Source organism: Pimephales promelas, chromosome 19 (assembly GCF_988280905.1).
Source record: "Pimephales promelas chromosome 19, fPimPro1.hap1.1, whole genome shotgun sequence".
Lineage (NCBI taxonomy): Eukaryota > Metazoa > Chordata > Actinopteri > Cypriniformes > Leuciscidae > Pimephales > Pimephales promelas.
This window is the reverse complement of record NC_142787.1, coordinates 29,164,247-29,184,245: the sequence shown is the minus strand read 5'-3', so window position 1 is coordinate 29,184,245 and position 19,999 is coordinate 29,164,247. Positions and strand designations below refer to the sequence as shown.

The window sequence follows — 19,999 nt, the reverse complement described above, 5'->3', positions numbered from 1 at the left end:
CTTATTTCATTACTCACAGAAATATAACATCTAATAGCAAATATATTTCAATTTCTGCTGTTTCCTCATATAGGCCAAACAATCTGGATGAAACATCATAATCTTCTATGCTTAACTTGTTACAAATTACATTTAAAACATTTTTTAAAAGTGACATATACCCCATCTTCACCTACTACAACCAATGTTATAGATGTGTTCCTTTATAAATATCCCTAAAATGTCCTAAACATAATGTCAATTAGATTTAAAAACACAAATGTATACTGATTTAAAACATTGGCTATATGCAGGTAAAACAGTGTGTTTAAATGTATTAGTAGGAAATATGAAGAAAAAACAGTATTTTAATTTACATTATTAAATTTACATTGCAAAAGTGAGTTAATGAATCTTGAACTGTACATAATCACACTGTTCTGTCGCATGTGTGTACACAGTTGTCCACTGTTTAGATATTGTGTTTAAAAATCCACATTCTAACCTTTTGCCTTTCCACATATTCTTTTAAAGCTGCTTTTCAAGCAACTTTATTGTATAATTTCATTATTAATTTATAAAAAATTACATTAAAAACAACAACTGAACTGCACAGTCACAGCACAAGTGATGACACACTATCATCTCCAGTGAAACCAGCCACTGGCTCTGACCCTGCCTGGCCTCCTCAGTTGGAAACATGGCGAGGATAGTGCTGAACGGTGCAGTTTGAGTGGACAAAAGGAGGGGTTCAGTCTCTCACACATCTGTAGTGTTTGCCCAGCTGGGAAAGGTGTCTAAACTGAAGATAGATCTGCCCCAGCTGTTTATGGCTAAGGTAATGGAGAGGATGCCGATGATATTCATGACAATCCCTGTCCTGGCCTGCGGATATAAGCAAATATTTGAATAACCGAAATTAATAGTTCTACATTCACATCAATAATGTTTTTCCAATTTCATTTCTTCATTTAATCTAATTGCCAAAGCATTTGCTTCAGATATCGCTGTGCATTTTTAAAGTTGTGTGACGGTTCATATTTAAAATCATGTTTTATTAATGGCTAGCACTCACCATGTCAGACACTTTCAGGTATCCGTATGAGAAGACTATGGCGTTTGGAGGGGTGGCCACTGGCAGCATGAAGGCAAAAGATGCACTGAGGGTGCAGGGGATCATGACATACAGAGGGTTGATATGTATAGACTGGGACTGGAAATAAACAGAAAAACAATGAATAAGACCAGCTTATTTTACTGAGACATGGAATTGGATTTAATGCTATGTATTTAGTCCCTTTGAAATATATTCAAATAATAATTAAATATAGGCCTATATATTATAATAATGAAAAAATACATAGTTAAAATGATGTATTTAGCTGCATTCCGACCAGTCCGACACAACAACAGTAGCTTTATTGCAGCTTGCAGGCCTTATTTTTAAGACCAGTTTTGAAGTTGCATATCTGAGTTCTAGCTTTCTGTGTTTAGTAGTGATGGGAAACAAAACATTTCAAAACTTTGAATCAATTGGACCAATTTTTCACAAAACGCTTTTCCGCTTAAGCACTCGAAACGCCACACACTGGTGACCCCTGCTGGTCAGAACTGTGCAAATGCAACAAAAAACAACTTAAACATGCATAAACCAAATACAAATGTTTTATCAAATATAATCTATTAAATGCAATTAACAAATCATATAATGACATTAAATATGAAACGTCTTTATAATATATGTTATTTCATTAAAGTCCGTCTGAAGTCAATCATCTTATCCTTTAAAACTCATCTTTGATGACCAAAATGACATATTTTGTACATGCGGATGTATGAATATGCAAATTAGCCCCACCCCGACTCAATCACACCAGCTCAGAAATCCAATCATTGACGATCATACGTTGACGTGAATGGTTACAATGTGTGACGTCAGAAACACCAGTGACTTCAAACTGCATTTTTAAGACTCTCTTTGGTTCACTATAGATTTAAGGACTCAGCAATGGTCTTGACTTATGCATTTACACATGGTTTGTCTAAACAGCACAAAAAAACCTTGATTTTCACCACAGAGGGACTTTAAATTGTAGGGATTGTTCTATGGTGAGCTTGGTTAATCTGGCCAAAAAGAGACCAACTAAAACTCTTCCTTTTTATTATACAAAAAAACGTGTAATTGAAAATTTATAAAAACTTTTTTTTTTAAAAACAACACATTGACACAAATATCATCCCCTAGTGGCGAACAATTGAAATGTATCTATCACATCATACATTTTTAGTTCCTATTTCCTTGGTTTCTGCATACTGAATAGTTTGTTGCATATATGCCTCATTTTGAGTCGTCATTATCTCTGTGAATTATATTGTTTATGACCTGAAAACAACAATATTTCAGACAAAACAATAAAAAATATACACAAATATGTAACAAACTCATGCATCTATCTATCCATCCCTCCATCCATCCAAAAGCTGCAAAAATGTCCATGTCTACTACACTTTCTTCCTGCCTGAATGTTAACACATACAACATTTAATTTACAATAAAATAAAATCAATTCTTTATTGCCAAGTTTGCTCAAACAAACAAGGAATTTCTTCCGGGAACAGAAGCTTTCAATACGGCCTGTATAATCAGCCAATAGCAGACAGACGGGGTGTTACGAAAATATATTCGATAAGTCATTATTGTTGATCGTCGTTATTGTATCAAACAACCTTCTACGTTCTACAGTGATCTGGCTCTGTTCTCAAAGCAGGTAACAGAGGAGAATGAACAATGCTGGCACACAGAGGAGCGTCTGCGGATCTGCCTTCCGAAACGAGTGAGTTAGCGAGGAGTTGAAAACCCTCGATCTTCCCCCAATGCCAGTTCTTTCCCAATCTTCTTTTCTCTTTTCTTTTCTCAACTTGACAACAATGACACATCTCCATGGTTCTCCCATATGAGCCACTTCAGCTTACAAATCCCTCCATTCACAGGCTCTTTTGCAGAGGCTAATTCATGAGAAGAGGGCAGGAAGTGCCAACCGCACAGCAAGAGACAACGAAGGTGAAATCCAGAGAGAGATTTATGGAGGAAGAAGCTGTGCTTATTAAAAGAAAACGACACAATTAAGCAACTTCTTCATTTGTCTCTCTCTGGTATAATATAAATGACAGATAAACAAATAAATCTTTAATTCCCTTTAAAACCCAACGTGAATGCAACATGTGAGTTTGAAAAAATGTAGTTATATCTCACTATTGCAAAATCAACATGAAACAAACGTTAATAATATTTCAATCAGTGATTCAGATCTATACATGGCCATTCAAAATTTGTGGTCTGTATTATTATTATTTTTTTAATAATATAATGGCAATGTTGAATTTTCAGAAGCCATTACTCCACTCAAAAGAACATTTATTTGAAATAGAATTTTTGTAAAAGTCTTTACAAGAATGGCTGAATCAAATTAATGTCCTTTCCAAATAAAAGTATTCATTACTTAAAATATTAAATTTAATATTATATACTTTAAATTTAATAATATATACTTTAAATATAAATATAAAATTAAATACCCTAAAATATCCCCCCCCCCCCCCCCCCCCCAAAAAAAAAAAAAAGAAAAGAAAAAAAATGCTTTAAGGCCTACTGAAGTGCCTTGAATCACAGAGCATTTTTCAATGTGTTGATGAAAGGTGTACGAGGAGTAGGGTTGGGTATCGAGAATCGAGTATCGATTGGAACCGAGACTAACTTTTCATTTCCCGGAATCGTTCAAAAGTTAAAATTTCGATTCCTAGTTTCGATATTCACAGTCCGCCGACCGGAAGAAGAAACCGCTGAACAACACCAACGAAGAAGCGTCTACCGGAAGTGTTGGCATAACCACGCGAGTCGAACATTAGTAGCTTACGTCGGCGATCCAAAGTGTGGCTTCACTTTTCTAAAAATAACAAAATCTCGGCAAAATGCAAAATTTGTGACAAAAGGAGTATTTTTACAGACGGATTATTTCCTTCAGAAAGGCCGTTGGTTAGCAAGGTTAGCTAAACTTTTTTGACCCTGCCTCTTAAAAGAATCGGAATCGAGAATCGTTAGGAACCGGAATCGAAACAAGGAATCGGAATCAGAATCGTTCAAATTCAAACGATACCCAACCCTAACGAGGAGCATGCATTTATTTATTTGTGAGCTTCACAGTTTAAGAATATTAGATGCGTACGTACCATAGATGCGAGTATAGGCAGAAATAATGTTGCTGTGGCCACATTGCTGGTGCATTCAGTGAAGGTAGCGATCATCAGACACACGACAATGGCAATCGCCCAGGGAGGAATACTCTGAAGAGGCGACAACTGATCTCCAAGCCATTTTGACAGTCCTGAGACCTGAGCATTGACCCAGATAAAAGTAAACAAAAACAGAAAGCATGACGAGCGAGTGAAGCTGACATTTTACATGGTGTTTGATTAAGAACTGCAGGTTTTCTTTAGTCTTTAATTTAAAATCTTAATTTAAAGACACTTAATATAAAATGAGAACAAATCTATTAAATCCTTTTGATCATCAGACTTATTGTTTAATAGAACAATACATACCATACTATAAATACAACATACTAGCTAGATCAAACTTATTACCGTCACATCGCCCAACCCTAAAACTTGGTCTGTGGTAAAGCACTAGGGCTATACAAATATATCTGACTTGAACATACTCGAAATCAAATACACAAAGACAGATTTTGAAAAGCATGTGTTGTACCTCACTGCCTTTAGCCAGGGCAAAGCCTCCCCCCAGCAGCAGGATGATGCTCCAGGGCATCTTCTTCTGTGCCACAGTCCATGTCAGCAAAGCTGGAGTCGGCCCACTGTCTTGCTGGGGCACTGACATAGACCACAGTCATATTTATTCGTGTTATTTATTTATTAACTTTTTTCATTGATATTTATATATACAGTATATATATATATATATGAAGAGTTCAGATGCAAAAGCCTCTAAGTGCCATTTGAAATTTTCTTCTAGAATGATCATTTTTATCAAACTTGTATATCTAAGTTCAGTAATTTCACTTAAATGACAATTATGTAATCCTCTTTGCCATTTAAGTGACATTACTTAACTTAAATATACAAGCTTGATAAAAATGATCATTCTAGAAGAAAATTTTAAATGGCACTTAGAGGCTTTTGCATCTGAACTCTTCATATATATATATATATATATATATATATATATATATATATATATATAACAATATCAACAAATTCTCAACAGTACTCAACTTAATGTCATTAAAATACCAAATTATTTTGCAGCAACAACAAGAAAAAAATCAGATAATGTGAAAAAACAAGATTATGTTCATTAATGTTGTTTTTTCACATTATCTGATTAATATCATTTTTAAAGTACATTTTTAAGATTTGAACAAATATATATATATTTGTTCAAATCTTAAAAATGTACTCTTGATACTCAAGTACTTTTAAAAACAAGTACTTCAGTACTTTTACTTGAGTCAAATTTAGCAAGGGGTATCTGTACTTTTACTCAAGTAATAAAGCCGTGTACTCCGTCCGCCACCTAAAAGTGAGTGTATACTGTATATAAATATTCGAGCCCGTTCTCATCCCAAGGCGTCATATACGACGCTTTTACCAAAGCCTAAACTTCCAAAGCACATGGCACCCTTAAGCGTCAAATGAGACGCAGATATATATGGGGCAGAAGGCGCCTCCTAGTGGTCTAACCCTAACCCTACCCCATACCTAAGCGTCTCATTTAACGGTGCCATGTGCGTTGGACGTTTAAGCTTTTGCAAAAGTGTCGTATATGATGCCTTGGGATGAGAATGCGTTGTATATACCTATACATATAGCTATCGATTAAGTTATCTACACTATCTAGCTTAATAGTCAAACAAGACATCAGCTGAGCAGGTGTTAAACTGACCTGTGTCAAAGCTCTGTTCTCTCCAGAAGCACAAACGCGGAGGTTTAGAGGGAAAAACAAAAAGCAGGGCAGCTACAAACACCGCCACTGTGGCATCCGTCACAAACCTGCACATGAGGTTGAACAAGGGGTTAGAGGTCACAACCCAACAGATTATTTAAAAGTGTTTGTGTGCAGATTCTATTATATTCAGTTATTTTTTGGTTTAGACCTTTCACCTAGAGAGAATCTCAGTTCACAGTTTTAAATCCTTAAAATCTTAGCATGTGACTGTCGTCAGGAAATGTACACAAATGTTGTTTGCAATGTGGGGCAACTCCATTCACATTTTTTTTGCTGGACATTTGACCTACAAATAAAGGTACACGCCACAGCTGATAACAGGAGAACACGCTGTGTGTGTTAACCAATGGTTCAAAAATTGACAGCTGTCAATTTAAATTACTTCGTTTAATTTTAGAGGCATTTTGCCTATAGACATGAGGTCATTCTTGAATGGATATTAATGTTTTTTTTTCAACATTGTGTCTATTTTGTCATGTTTTTGTTCAGTTTGGAGGCTCCTTAACCTTCAAATGGTCTTCGCTTCCTGTTTACACTTCTGGGCTTCGATTGAGTAATTGTACAAAAAATGTACACTGTAAAAAATATTTTCAAGATTTGTTATCACAACATATTTTCTTTTGTCAAATCAACTTTATAATAATTTATTTAGTTGAGATAACTTATTATTTTGAGTTTCTGATGGTTAAATTAATCTACTTCATTGTATTAACTCACTTTTTTCCAGTTCAATCAACTTAAAATTTTAAGGCAACTCAGGTTACTTACTTTTTTAAGTTAAACCAACAATATTTTTTTACAGTGTAGTAATCACAACATTTTTTCTTTTGTAAAATCAACTTAAATAATTTATTTAGTTCAGATAACATATAATTTTAAGTTTCTGATGGTTAAATTAATCTCCTTCATTGTATTAACTCACTTTTTCCAGTTCAATCAACTTAAAATTTTAAGGCAACCGGGTTACTTACTTTTTTAAGTTAAACCATCGATATTTTTTTACAGTGTACATTTTTAATCATACAAATAATATATCTTTTTTTTTGTTTACTTCTCATCTATTCATTAATGCTGTGTTTTTGCCAGATTTATGCCAGATTTTTTTTATTTATTTTTTGACACAGAAAATTTCGTTTTTTTTTTTTTTTTTCACATTTCCCATTCATCTCAATGTGGGGTCATATTGACCCCGAAGACCAGAAGTGTTAATTTTTTTTTTTTTTTACATACCTTCAGAACAACCGAATCAAGCCCAGTTTTTGTGTGTGTGTGTGTATAGATATAATGTATGAAAAGTCACAAAATCTTATTCAACTGAGATGAAGGGAACCTTTTTTTTTATTAAAAAAAAGTCGATTTGGGTCGTATAGACAAAGTTGTACGTAGGTCGTACAACAAAATTAGTTTACCCTCAAACGGTATCAGAGGACATTTCCTTTCACAGTGCACAAGATGTATAATTGTATAATATAAAGTGATGTTACTTCGCAAAGGTATTACTATTTTACAATGTTCTGTAAAAAATGAGAATGTCGTCCTTGTAAATGTTGCCTCAACAAAAATAAGCATAGTTTTAACGGTAAGAGACTGTAAAAATGCCACAGTAAAAACCTGTTTTTTGGTTTACAATACGTTTTTACCTTAGCTTGTGATGAGCTTTGATTCTACATCTGGCTTTCTCATTAACATCTCATTACCATGTTGGTGGTTGTCATTATATCATAAATGTACAAAACAGAATTTACTACTTTAGTGAGTTCGTATTTAAAAATTACAAATACACACGCACGCATGAGCTAAAATTGCTTAAAAACACATACTAAAAAACCTTTCCTCAACATGTTTTTGAGGTATCATTCACATTTGTAACACAATATACTTAGGATGAGCAATACTATTAGTGATGCTTGCCTTAGCAAACGCCACTAAAATGGTTTCTGTGTCTTATCAATGATAGTGCTTTTATCCTTACTCTTTTTCGGCATTGAAAAAGTTCGTCGCCCAGCCAGCCACAAAGCCTGGCTCTCGAGTGAACCAAAGCACCACCAGGAGGATGAAGAGGGCAAGGACACTCAGCTCCCCAAAGGTCATGGGCCCAAGACTGCGGTGCTCCTCTTTGATTACATTATAGGCAGCAATCTCCTTCTCTGTCTTCACCGTCCCACAGCCCCATGTCTTTCTGAAGCTTCATTTACACATTAAATGTTAGAATAACCGACTGTGTGTGATATGATAGCATGGAAATGATAGCGGAGGAAATGACACTCACTTTAAACCCAGAAATACAATCTGTAGCCACAGCCAGGCCAGTATGAGCATGATGATCATGTTGGGGAAGGCAAATCCAAACCATGAGGCAAAGTTTATGATGTCAGGGTTGTCTGGGAATAGTCTGAACATCAAACAAATCTTGATTTAATATGCTTATTAAAACAATAAGAATGTAATATGGTATGTTTCTGTTACGCCCAGGGGAAAAAGCTCTAATGTGAGGTACCTACTGATTCATCTGTCCCATCAGAACGAGGTTTGGTCCAGTGCCCGTGAGCGTGGCTGTCCCACCAATGCTGGCGGCGTAGCACACACATAGCGTCAGGCCTTTACACATCTTTAGTTTTTCTTCTGCGTCTCGAGAATGCTCTTCTGGGTCGGATTCAATTGAGAAGCTGGGACCATTCAGAACCACTGAACCACAAGAAAACAGAAGTTTTGGTACGATTTGAAACCTTAACATCTCGCCTGTGCAAAACTTTACAATGTTAAATATATTTGGCAGCCCTAAAATGTTCAAAATAAAAACATTTTAGGGTTACACATGTAACCCCGGTTCCCTGAGAAAGCATTTGTGAATTAACGTCACGCTTATTGGTCGACGGCAGTCCGACGATGTCACATGGAGCCTAAGATGTTCCCTTTCAAGGGAACTCAATGCTAGGTCAGTTCCTGCTATGGGAACGTTAATACCCACTGAACACTTAGAAGAAACGGTTCTATATAGAACCTTAAAAGGTTCTATCAGCACTACGTATTTGGAATCCCTAAAAGGTTCTATACACTCTTAAAAAAATATGAACCCTGGGGTTCCATACTTGGCCAATAGAACCTTTTACCAAAAAAAATGGTTCTATATAGAACCATTTTGGAGTTCCATATATGAAGCGGGGGATGGAACCATTTCTGGTTCTAAATAGAACCATTTCTTCTAAGAGTGGCATGCTGACCAAAGGTGCCTGTGGACTGTGAAGGTCACCAAGCACAATATTGCCAGACTTTAAAAAAAAAACGTTGCTGATAATGTACTCACCCCCATGTCATCCAAGATGTCCATGTCTTTCTTTCTTCAGTGGAAAAGAAATTAAGGTTTTTGATGAAAACATTCCAGGATTTTTCTCCATATAATGGACTTTAATGGGAACCAAACGGTTCAAGGTCCAAAAGGCAGTTTCAGTGCAAACTGCAAACTATTCAAAGGGCTTTAAACGATTCCAGGCGATGAATAAGGGTCTTATCAAGCGAAACGATCACTCATTTAAAAAAAACAACAAAGTTTAAGTTTTATAAGCACAAATGTTCACCTTGCTCTCTGCGATACGCGTTTGTGACTCTCCTTTTCGAACTCGTTCATCAAAATGAACAACATCTTGGTGTTGTCTACATACATGTCGTACCCAAGTTTATTAGATCCATGTCGTACAGTCCCGGCAAACATTTGGACGTTTAATGACCGCTGAAAAGATGGTTGAAAAATAGTTCCAAATTGAAAGTTTGAAACGGAAAATAAAATAACAAATATAATAAACATCAATAACAAATACAAACCCAATTCCATAAAAGTTGGGACACTGTACAAATTGTGAATAAAAACAGAATGCAATGATGTGGAAGTTTCAAATTTCAATATTATATTTAGAATACAACATAGATGACATATCAAATGTTTAAACTGAGAAAATGCATAATTTTAAGGGAAAAATAAGTTGATTTTAAATTTCATGGCATCAACACATCTCAAAAAAGTTGGGACAAGGCCATTTTTACCACTGTGTGGCATCCCCTCTTCTTTTAATAACAGTCTGCAAACGTCTGGGGACTGAGGAGACAAGTTGCTCAAGTTTAGGAATAGGAATGTTGTCCCATTCTTGTCTAATAAGGGCTTCTAGCTGCTCAACTGTCTTAGGTCTTCTTTGTTGCATCTTCCTCTTTATGATGCGCCAAATGTTTTCTATGGGTGAAAGATCTGGACTGCAGGCTGGCCATTTCAGTACCCGGATCCTTCTTCTACGCAGCCATGATGTTGTAATTGATGCAGTATGTGGTTTGGCATTGTCTTGTTGGAAAATACAAGGTCTTCCCTGAAAGAGACGATGTCTGGATGGGAGCATATGTTGTTCTAGAACTTGGATATACCTTTCAGCATTGATGGTGCCTTTCCAGATGTGTAAGCTGCCCATGCCACACGCACTCATGCAACCCCATACCATCAGAGATGCAGGCTTCTGAACTGAGCGCTGATAACAACTTGGGTTGTCCTTGTCCTCTTTAGTCCGGATGACATGGCGTCCCAGTTTTCCAAAAAGAACTTCAAATTTTGATTCGTCTGACCACAGAACAGTTTTCCACTTTGCTAGAGTCCACTTTAAATGAGCCTTGGCCCAGAAAAAACGCCTGCGCTTCTGGTTCCCGTTTAGATATGGCTTCTTTTTTGACCTATAGAGCTTTAGCCGGCAACGGTGAATGGCACGGTGGATTGTGTTCACTGACAATGTTTTCTGGAAGTATTCTTGAGCCCATGTTGTGATGTCCATTACAGTAGCATTCCTGTGTGTGATGCAGTGCCGTCTAAGGGCCCGAAGATCACGGGCATTCAGTATGGTTTTCCGGCCTTGACCCTTATGCACAGAGATTGTTCCAGATTCTCTGAATCTTTGGATGATATTATGCACTGTTGATGATGATAACTTCAAACTCTTTGCAATTTTTCTCTGAGAAACTCCTTTCTGATATTGCTCCACTATTTTTTGCCTCAGCATTGGGGGAATTGGTGATCCTCTGCCCATCTTGACTTCTGAGAGACACTGCCACTCTGAGAGGCTCTTTTTATACCCAATCATGTTGCCAATTGACCTAATAAGTTGCAAATTGGTCCTCCAGCTGTTCCTTATATGTACATTTAACTTTTCTGGCCTCTTATTGCTACCTGTCCCAACTTTTTTGGAATTTGTAGCTCTCATGAAATCCAAAAGGAGCCAATATTTGGCATGGCAATTCAAAATGTCTCACTTTCAACATTTGATATGTCATTTATATTCAATTGTGAATAAAATATAAGTTTATGAGATTTCTAAATTATTCCATTCTTTTTTTACTCACAATTTGTACAGTGTCCCAACTTTTTTGGAATCGGGTTTGTATAATAGTATACACTAATTAGAACCCCTCATCAGATAAAAAGTGCTTACAATCTTCACTATTTATGTCTGAACTGGGTCGTCATATATCTTCAAGATATATTAAGATTATTTCTCACCCTGGGTTTCATTTGTTTTCTCAGTATTTTTCTCTTCATTCTCTGGACTGGAGGTCTGCTCTTGTTCGGCTGTGTTGTTGAGCTGCTCGAGCACAGCTTGAACGATGGGCACCATCATGGCTGTTGTGGCCGTGTTACTGATCCACATGGAGAGGAAGGCCGTTACTCCCATGAAGCCCAGCATCAGCCTGCAGAAAGGCAGAAGAAGCATTACTGAGACTGCTGTTTTAAATGAATATATTCCCAGAAAATATTAATTACTTACAGAGCTGGTCGTACGCCCACGATGAGCAACACTCGGAGTGCGATTCTCTTGTGTAGGTTCCAGTGTTCAACAGCCACAGCCACCATCAGCCCACCTAGAAACAGCATGTTGGTGTCCTTTAGGTACTGCATACATACCTATCATACAGATATATACAATTTTGAGTCACATACGTAATGAAACAGCAAAAAAAGACCTCTTAACTCTAACATTTCTTCCACTACCAATCCATTTTGATCTGTATTTTGACTCCCCCATAATGTATAATGAGAATTAAAATCTCCACACCATACCATCTTTTCTCACCATACCACATGGATTATAAAGATTTACTATTTTTATACTTTCTGATCCTTCCCATATTATACCAATACCTCTTGTTCCTGATTAATCTCTACAATCCTCCTATATCTTGTTTTATGAACGTTACTATCCCCCCCTCCACTTCCACCTGTTCCATCTATGTATTGCAATATATCCTTGTAATGTAAAATCAAGACATGGTTTCAACCAAGACTCCAGAACACATTATATCTGGACATCTTTCTTGTTTTGATATAAAGTTCTTAAATTCCAGTCCGTTTGCAATTAAACTTAGTAAAATTAGTAACACCATTACGAACCACCGCATGTTGTCCGCAGTGTTTCCTACCTGTCCTTTTAGTTTTTCATTTATCATCTCCACACTGATTCCCTCTATTTCCTGATAGTTTTCTGCAACTCTCACTATGATTTCAATTCTCTCTGTCTGACTTTCTGTTTGTGTTGAGCAATTAACCACTTCAACTATAAATGCAGACACTTTATCAATCTCCAGTGGATCATTCTCGGTTTCTTCAATTCCTTTATTCATTCTCTGAGGTTCAACTTTCTCAATTTCTGTTGTTTTTGTTTCCTGTTCAACTTTCTTCAGGGCCTCCGCATATGTTAACCCATCTTCCACTCTGACATTTTGTACTTTCAATACTTTTTTTCTCGCTTGGCATCCTCCGTATACCCTGCGCAGTGATCTCCCCCACAGTTACAACATTTGGGATTTACTCCTTGTTCACATTTACCGTAATCGTGCTCTCCTCCACATCTTGCACATCTTTGCTTTCCTCTACACACTATTGCAACATGTCCAAATCTTTGGCATTTAAAACATCTTAATAGGGTCTAACCATATACCTCATGTATCCTAAATATACCCTTTCAGGTGATTTCTCCTCATCAAAATGTAGCATCACAGATAGACTTTCCTTCCTTTCTTTGTCTTTGACATACTCAAGTCTTCTTACTTCCTTCACTTCTGCTCCTGAAATATTCTTTTTGATTTTTTCTGTTGTCATGTCAGTCGGTATTCCTGTTATTACCCCTGGTACCCATTTCTTCTCTTCTGGAATTGAACTTACTTTTTTTCCCCAGTAACATCTTCATTCGTGCCTTTTTCTGTTGCTTGATATTTTTACAAAATAATAACAATTTACCACCCCTCAACATGTTTGCATTGTCAATCTGCCCTAATAGCTTTATTTAATTTCAGCGGATTTATTGCAGATTCAGATGCGAATTTTATCATTACCTTGTGTTGCTCCTTTCTTCTTACCTGATGTCTTCCCTTTTCACTATCAGAATCCGAAATCTGACCCCAGTTTTTCACTACTTCTTCCATTTCCGGATCACTTCCGGAATCATCCAAGCTTCCTACCATGTGCACTCCACTCTCAACTCTCCAGCTGTTGCCAACCGGGGGCCACCTGCCAGAACTGACGCTGACTAGAGCCAGACCGATATATCGGCCGATATTAGGCATTTTCCAAAATATCGGTATCGGCAGTTATAATGGCCGATAAATGAATATTTAAAAAATAAAATAAAAATGGACAAAACACGCTTCAATCATCTCTCCTTGGCCTGTTATATTGAAAATGTATGTTTTACAATTTGCAGTATGATGTTATCTATTGCTAAATTATGGCTCATCATAGACTAGCTAACCACAAAGCTATATCATGCCACTATCATCAGTGGAAGACCGCTAACGTTAACATTAATGAGCTTGGAAACCACAATTAACTTTTTCTGCATATAAAGTTACTGTATTTATAACTAGCATATCTCTAGTTACAGTCCCTGCATTGTAAAATGAAGTTACACTTGCGAGGAGTGAACATTTAGACATAGAGAAAAAGTATCAATTGTATCTTGTGCAAAAAAGTTAGCTTTTCTTTTACACGTGTGTGAAATCCAACAATATTTAATTAAAAAAAAATATCGGCCGATATATCGGAATATCGGATTTTAAAACCCAAAAATATTTGTATCGGTATCGACCTTCAAAATCCTTTATCGGTCGGGCTCTAACGCTGACGCTCAATTTATGCTAATATGGTTAATAGGACCTGAAACTTACATCTTTGGACTCCATGATTCTGAAGAGCGGAAAGAGCACAGCAGGGAGGAGAGCAGTGATAGCCAGTGGAAGCACCTCTGTACACCAGTACACTGCCATCAGTGCTACTACATAGGCACATCCAGCCTCCTGCAGATGAAAAACAGAACACAGCCAGGAGTATGAACATATGAATCATTCAAAAGTCAGTCCGTTTTATTTAAATAACACTGAAGACTGGATAAATGGCTGCTAAAAAATTCAGCTTTGCTATCACAGCAATAAATAACATTTAAAAACATTCTAAAATACGTGTTTTACTGTGTTTCAGATTAAAAAAAACGCAGCATTGGTAAGCAAGCATACAGTAGTGCACTGTAAAAAATTGCCAGAATTTACAGGATTAAAGAAAATTAATATTTTCTTTATTTTCTCCCAGCATGCTTTGTAAAGGACTGTATTAGGAGAATAAATTTAGGGATTACGTGTTATTTCATGTGGGTTTATTGTGGGTACCATTGTGCTGAAGAGCAGCCTAACGTATGTGCTTAGGCTAGGCACTCAATGTTTAAAACTTATATGACACCTGCCTATGCTTAATGTGTCAATTTAAATTGTGTGTTAATAATTGATATTACATAATTAAGCCTACATGTAAATGAAAGGGGTAGTTGATTATGATCTCTTTTCTAACTTTAGTTAGTGTGTATTGCTGTTGAAAGTTAGTGTGTAATATATTGCATCCATTAACAACATCTGCAAAGTTGCAATGCTCAAAGTTCAATGCCAAGGGAGATATTTTCTTTTAAAGCAACACCAAGGAACTTTTCCTCTGCGGTCCCCTACAGGTTGGAAGCCGAATTGCGCATTACCGCTGTCGTAAATAATTTAGCCAGAGCCTACTGTCGCAAGCACACGCTCGTTGTTTATGGCTTTGGAGTCAACAATGGCCACAGACAAGGTAGAGTACAGACAGACAAAGACTACAACATTTAGTTCGATTACAATGAATTATAAGCATATAATTCAAATTTTTAACCATCTATATGTCCGAACACTGCAAAAATTAGTCATCAATGAAAATTAAAAACAGCTTAATTTCAAAAACATTGTTTCAAATTAATCCCGAAAAAGAATTTGAATTTGCCTCAAAATCGGACGAAAATTGCACAGCGTAGGCTATGCCTGCCTTGACTTCACAAACCCTAAATTTACATAAACATCACCCCCAGAAACATGATATGCTGTGTCCGAAATCACCCATTACTCACTATATGGTGGACTATATTGAGAATGAGGAGTCATGTGCCTATTTGGGCGGGGTCTGAGCCATTCGGCCATGATGGTAGGTGACGCTATCGGTTACCAGGGTTTTTATCGGTTTTTAACGCAGCAGTTACTTCCAGGCATGGTAAAACAGTGCGGTATTGCGAGAAACTCCTCTACTACCGAGCTAAAAACACACGTAATCAATACTGTTTTGTCGTGGGAATCCTACCAACATGGCGGAAAGGGGAGGGGCACTGTAAAATGACGTCAACTCCTCATTCTCAATAGTGAGCTCGCCATTTTGTAGTGCTGTCCGAATGTATAGTGATGATTATTATACCCTATAGTCCACTCAATGTAGCCTATCCCAGAATGCATTTTGAAAAGTAGTGTACAATCACTAACATTGCGCTGATCGTAAAAATTAGTTAGCCTATAATCATGAGTGGTAGCGCATTATAACAAAAACGGCCAGAAATCACTTTTGGTTTTTAAATTTTGGAGAAATAAGCTCAATATAATGTAATGTATTTATTTTTTTAAAAAAAAAATCTATTTAGCCCAGAGCCGGCTCGGCACCAGCTGACAGATGTAATCAACGGCGCCAAGAGACGATCGAGTAGTGTCCGAAAGTGGTGTTTCTAAATGCTGGTGAGCTCACTACTCTGCTCTCTACCCCCAACATAGAGGGTAGTTGTAGTGCTTTGAGTGGAGATTTCGGACACAGCAATAGATTATCATGACAGAATATGCTAATTTGACTAGAAGAAACTACACATAGGCTAAACTACTAAATTCATCAACTAACCGTTCAGAAATGCCTTGTTGCAGTTTACTTGTTGTCACTTCTTCTTGAGGACATTTCACCCTCTCCATTTTCAAAAATAACGTTGTGCACACCTTTCAGTTTTCAGAAAAGTGTTCGTTTACACGAACCCGGCAAGAGCATGTCAAACCTGTAGGTGGAAGTGTCACGAGAGGCTCAAGCCCACGTTAGCCAATGAACGAATCGATTCGCAAGGTCGCACTTTTTATGCAGGTGCAAGTTCTGTCATACTAACATATGAGTTAATTTGACCTGCTTTGACCAACTAAAGTGTATTTATATCAATGTGGATCATCATATAAAACAAAAAAGTATCAAACGTATTAAGTATTTACCTTTTTGGAGAAATCAGGTGATACTGACAGTCATGTTTCCGTAAAACCTTGTTTTTTCAGGTTTGAATTCAGTTACAATAATCTTAAATCACGTATTTCATTTCAACAAAACCATTTATTGTAGATGTTATCACGTAAAGTAGCCTACATTTTCTAAGTGGACCATTTTTCTTCAGGGTAGGATATTTGAATTGAGACGTTCTTATAATGATTTGTTAGTACAAAAAAAAAACTTTTGACAGGAAAGGGTTAAGACAAATATAGGGCATTGTGTGTTTGTGGTGAAGGAATGTGTCGCCCCCAGTGTTATGCATGGTCTCGTACTCGTACCCCTTTGGTCGCAAAGGCACAGAGAAATCCGACTGAAAGAACCTCGAAAGATGCGTAAACTCGGGGTCTTTCTCGACTCTCTTTCGCTGTCAAATCAAATCACTCACTGGCCAATCACGACACAGCATTTATATTTATGTATCTTCAGCTTTTCAGTTAATCACATTTTTGCCAATTTAAAACATTTAACATGCATCATACAATTAGCCTCACCTTTGTTCCAATGACAAGTGGCAAAGGAAGGAGAAGGAATGGGGTGCAAAAGAGAATCAGTCCATTTTTCATCCTCCATATAAGGTTCAGAATATGTGAAGCCATCATCAGGCCTGTGGGTTTAGGATAACTTTACAAAGAAAAGTCCAAACGGGAGGCAAAACTTCTGTGTACTGATCTGTGGACAGTGCATGGGATCGCTCTCTCTCTCTCTCTCTCTCTCTTTCTCTCTGTCTTTCTCATTCACACACGCACACACACTGAAGCGCATAAATGCGCGTGCATGGTTTGTACCGGTTCTCAATTCTTAAATATTAACCTATGAATTTCATCACCAAAGTTTCGTCAACATACCTTACTTGTCACAGTCGGATGCAGGTCTGGTTTATTCAATATGACAAACGATTGCGAGAGGAATCTCATGAATTATGTCTTTGTCAGTCATCCTAATTACACATTAAAAATATAGGCTATTTTCGGTCTTCTCAACAGACCAATGTAAGACCCACAATACTGTAGATATCTGCTCACAGAAACACTTCTTCTTCTATCTTTAACATCTCCTTTACTGTTCACAAATCCCAAAATTCATGATTGATATTTCTCACAAAAGTCTTTGAAAGTAAGCGAACTGAATGAACTAGGAAAGTGGGATTGGATGGGGGAGCGCAAGGAGAAGCTCTTATCTGAGTAGAGTTGAATGACAGGGAGATAAACAGAGGGTATTGGTGCCTTTGCTGAAACTCTACACAGCACCAGCAGGGAGTCAGACTCACAGACCTGCTGAGATACTGACAATAGTTCTCTGTGAGAGCATAAGGATGAGGTTTCCTCAAATCTGTGAGTTATGGGAAATCCTGATCAACCCAAGTTTTGTGTTTCAGGTGAACTTCTTGCTGCTGCTAGACTGTAAAAACAAAGAGACAAAAACAAAGGGATTGCTTATGATACAGCAAAAGTATGTAATCAAAGAAAGTTAAAAGTGGTGGATCAAACTCGACTTGACAGTTTTGATTTATTCCCCAATGGTCACAAATGCACACAAGGACATGTTCACATTTTATAGATTTACAACATAGAATTGTAAAATATTTAACAGACAAAACAAAGACAATACAAAGTACACAGTAATGTCAAATGAACACTAAACCAAATCCAAGTGTCTTTTGTGACAGCTATGTGGAACAGTTTATTGGTCAGTCTTCGTGTCAGTATTTGTTCATCTGGTCTATATGGAACTTGTATAGTGTAGAATATTTTTTATACTCCCTTTTAGAGCTAAATGGACTCAAATTAATTAATTAATTCAGAATATAGAATTGTATCTAAAACTGGAATTTGAAGTATTGTAATTAAATTGAACTAACTAAGTTTTAAATCAGAAAAATACACAGCTGACAATAATATGTTCTAAGAACGTTTATAATGTTCCCATGAAGAAAACCTTAAATTTCTATATATATATATATATATATATATATATATATATATCACTGTAAACCCTAACGGTCAAAATAATTAATTGGTTTGAGAAGGACAAACTTAAATTCAACGAATTAGTTCAGTTAAATTAATTTTTAGGAGTATTTAGCACTTTCTTTTTCTTTCAAGTTCACAGAACTGATATATTTTAAGTAAACTGAACTGCTTCATTGTTTTGAGTTTTATGAAATTATTTATTTTAATTTAGACGAACTTAGGTTTAACTGAAACGGCTGGGATATCTATTTCCCAGCATGCTTTGCCAATGGCACTCGAAAGAGTGTAAATGCTAAAATTAAGTGCAATATAACGTTTTTTTGTTTTTTTTGTGTGTGTAAGATTAATGTTAAGTGAGAGATTTAGTAGTGATTAATGTTTTGTTATGCTAATTTAGAATAATTTTTGTTAATGTTGGCGGATAGTTACCATCATGGTGACAAGTGGTGCATTCAGCTTGATTTGAGAGCAAATTGTCCCTTAATATTATTACACTCATTCAACAAGTGCTTCTGTGCTTGTAAGTGCTTATAACATACTGTTTCTTTCTAATATGATAGCATTTTCTACATCAGCACAGCAGATAAGTTTATACTAATAAAAGTGATCTGAGTTCTGCCAACTTATTCGGGTTCACAGTGTACTACACAGATTTAAGTTATAGTAACTAATTAATACTGTTAACTTTATTTTACCCAAGTTATCTTAACAATAAGTTTTTGAGTTATTTGAAAACATATCAAATATTTTTTATGCTTAAATTGTTTGAGTTAATAAACTTAAATGATTTAAGGCAATCGGTTTCCTCAAACGGTTTGAGTTGAACTAACGCATCAGGTTTTACAATACACACATATATATACATATACAACATATACAAATGTTGTAAGGCAACACTCCAACTCATCATTTCACAAACATATTTTGAACATTGTCAAAGTATTAACAATTTACAAAACGTTTAGGTAAAGGTAAAAATATTCCATAAACGATTTTTGAGAACTTTTTGAAAACATTATTAAAGATCAAATGTTACTGACATTACTGTAAGTAAAAAAAAAATCCTGTAAAAAAAAACAAAAAAAAACGGTAAACTACCGGCAACTGTGCTTACCAGCATCATACCGTAATTATACGGTGTGTTACTGTTTTTGTGTTACAGCATAGCTATTCAATTATAGTTTTATACTGTAGCTGACAATATGGTATTTAGCTGTTGATTTCAACAACAGTAACACACCATATTTTTACAGTATGATTCTGGCAACCACAGCTGCCAGTAGTTTTTTTAACAGGATTATTTTTTTACGGTGTAAAGACGTTACTGTAAGTAAATCAATTAAAAAGAGAACCTTTCCACAAAGTTCTGAGAACGTTATA

General features: G+C 36.3%; 1 protein-coding gene across 3 annotated transcripts; it reads right to left on the bottom strand.

Moving 5' to 3' along the window:
* Positions 1 to 327: 327 nt before the first annotated feature.
* slc13a5a (solute carrier family 13 member 5a) lies at positions 328 to 17,395 on the bottom strand. Of its 3 annotated transcripts, none has more exons than XM_039693774.2 (12): positions 17,141 to 17,395; positions 14,189 to 14,317; positions 11,794 to 11,930; positions 11,529 to 11,716; positions 8,503 to 8,686; positions 8,271 to 8,393; positions 7,974 to 8,186; positions 5,939 to 6,045; positions 4,745 to 4,866; positions 4,207 to 4,368; positions 1,055 to 1,192; positions 328 to 864 (listed from the first exon to the last, which is right to left on the bottom strand). In XM_039693774.2, exons 1-12 carry the CDS (start codon positions 17,246 to 17,248, stop codon positions 739 to 741), a joined length of 1,737 nt encoding a protein of 578 aa, XP_039549708.1. In that variant the 5' UTR covers positions 17,249 to 17,395; the 3' UTR covers positions 328 to 738. The 3 variants fall into 3 exon arrangements, with proteins under 3 accessions (XP_039549708.1, XP_088979578.1, XP_039549709.1); XM_089123452.1 differs by lacking the exon at positions 17,141 to 17,395 and adding an exon at positions 16,245 to 16,400; XM_039693775.2 differs by lacking the exons at positions 328 to 864; positions 1,055 to 1,192 and adding an exon at positions 1,629 to 3,074 and having other exon boundaries at positions 17,141 to 17,394.
* Positions 17,396 to 19,999: the final 2,604 nt, after the last annotated feature.

Excerpts from the sequence above, each read along its gene's own strand:
- slc13a5a (XM_039693774.2), bottom strand. The coding sequence starts at position 17,248 with ATGATGGCTTCACATATTCTGAACCTTATATGGAGGATGAAAAATGGA. Across the intron at positions 8,687-11,528 it reads GAAAACAAATGAAACCCAGG|TGGTTCTGAATGGTCCCAGC; the intron begins GTGAGAAATAAT and ends CTTGTGGTTCAG. Across the intron at positions 4,867-5,938 it reads AGAACAGAGCTTTGACACAG|TGCCCCAGCAAGACAGTGGG; the intron begins GTCAGTTTAACA and ends GGTCTATGTCAG.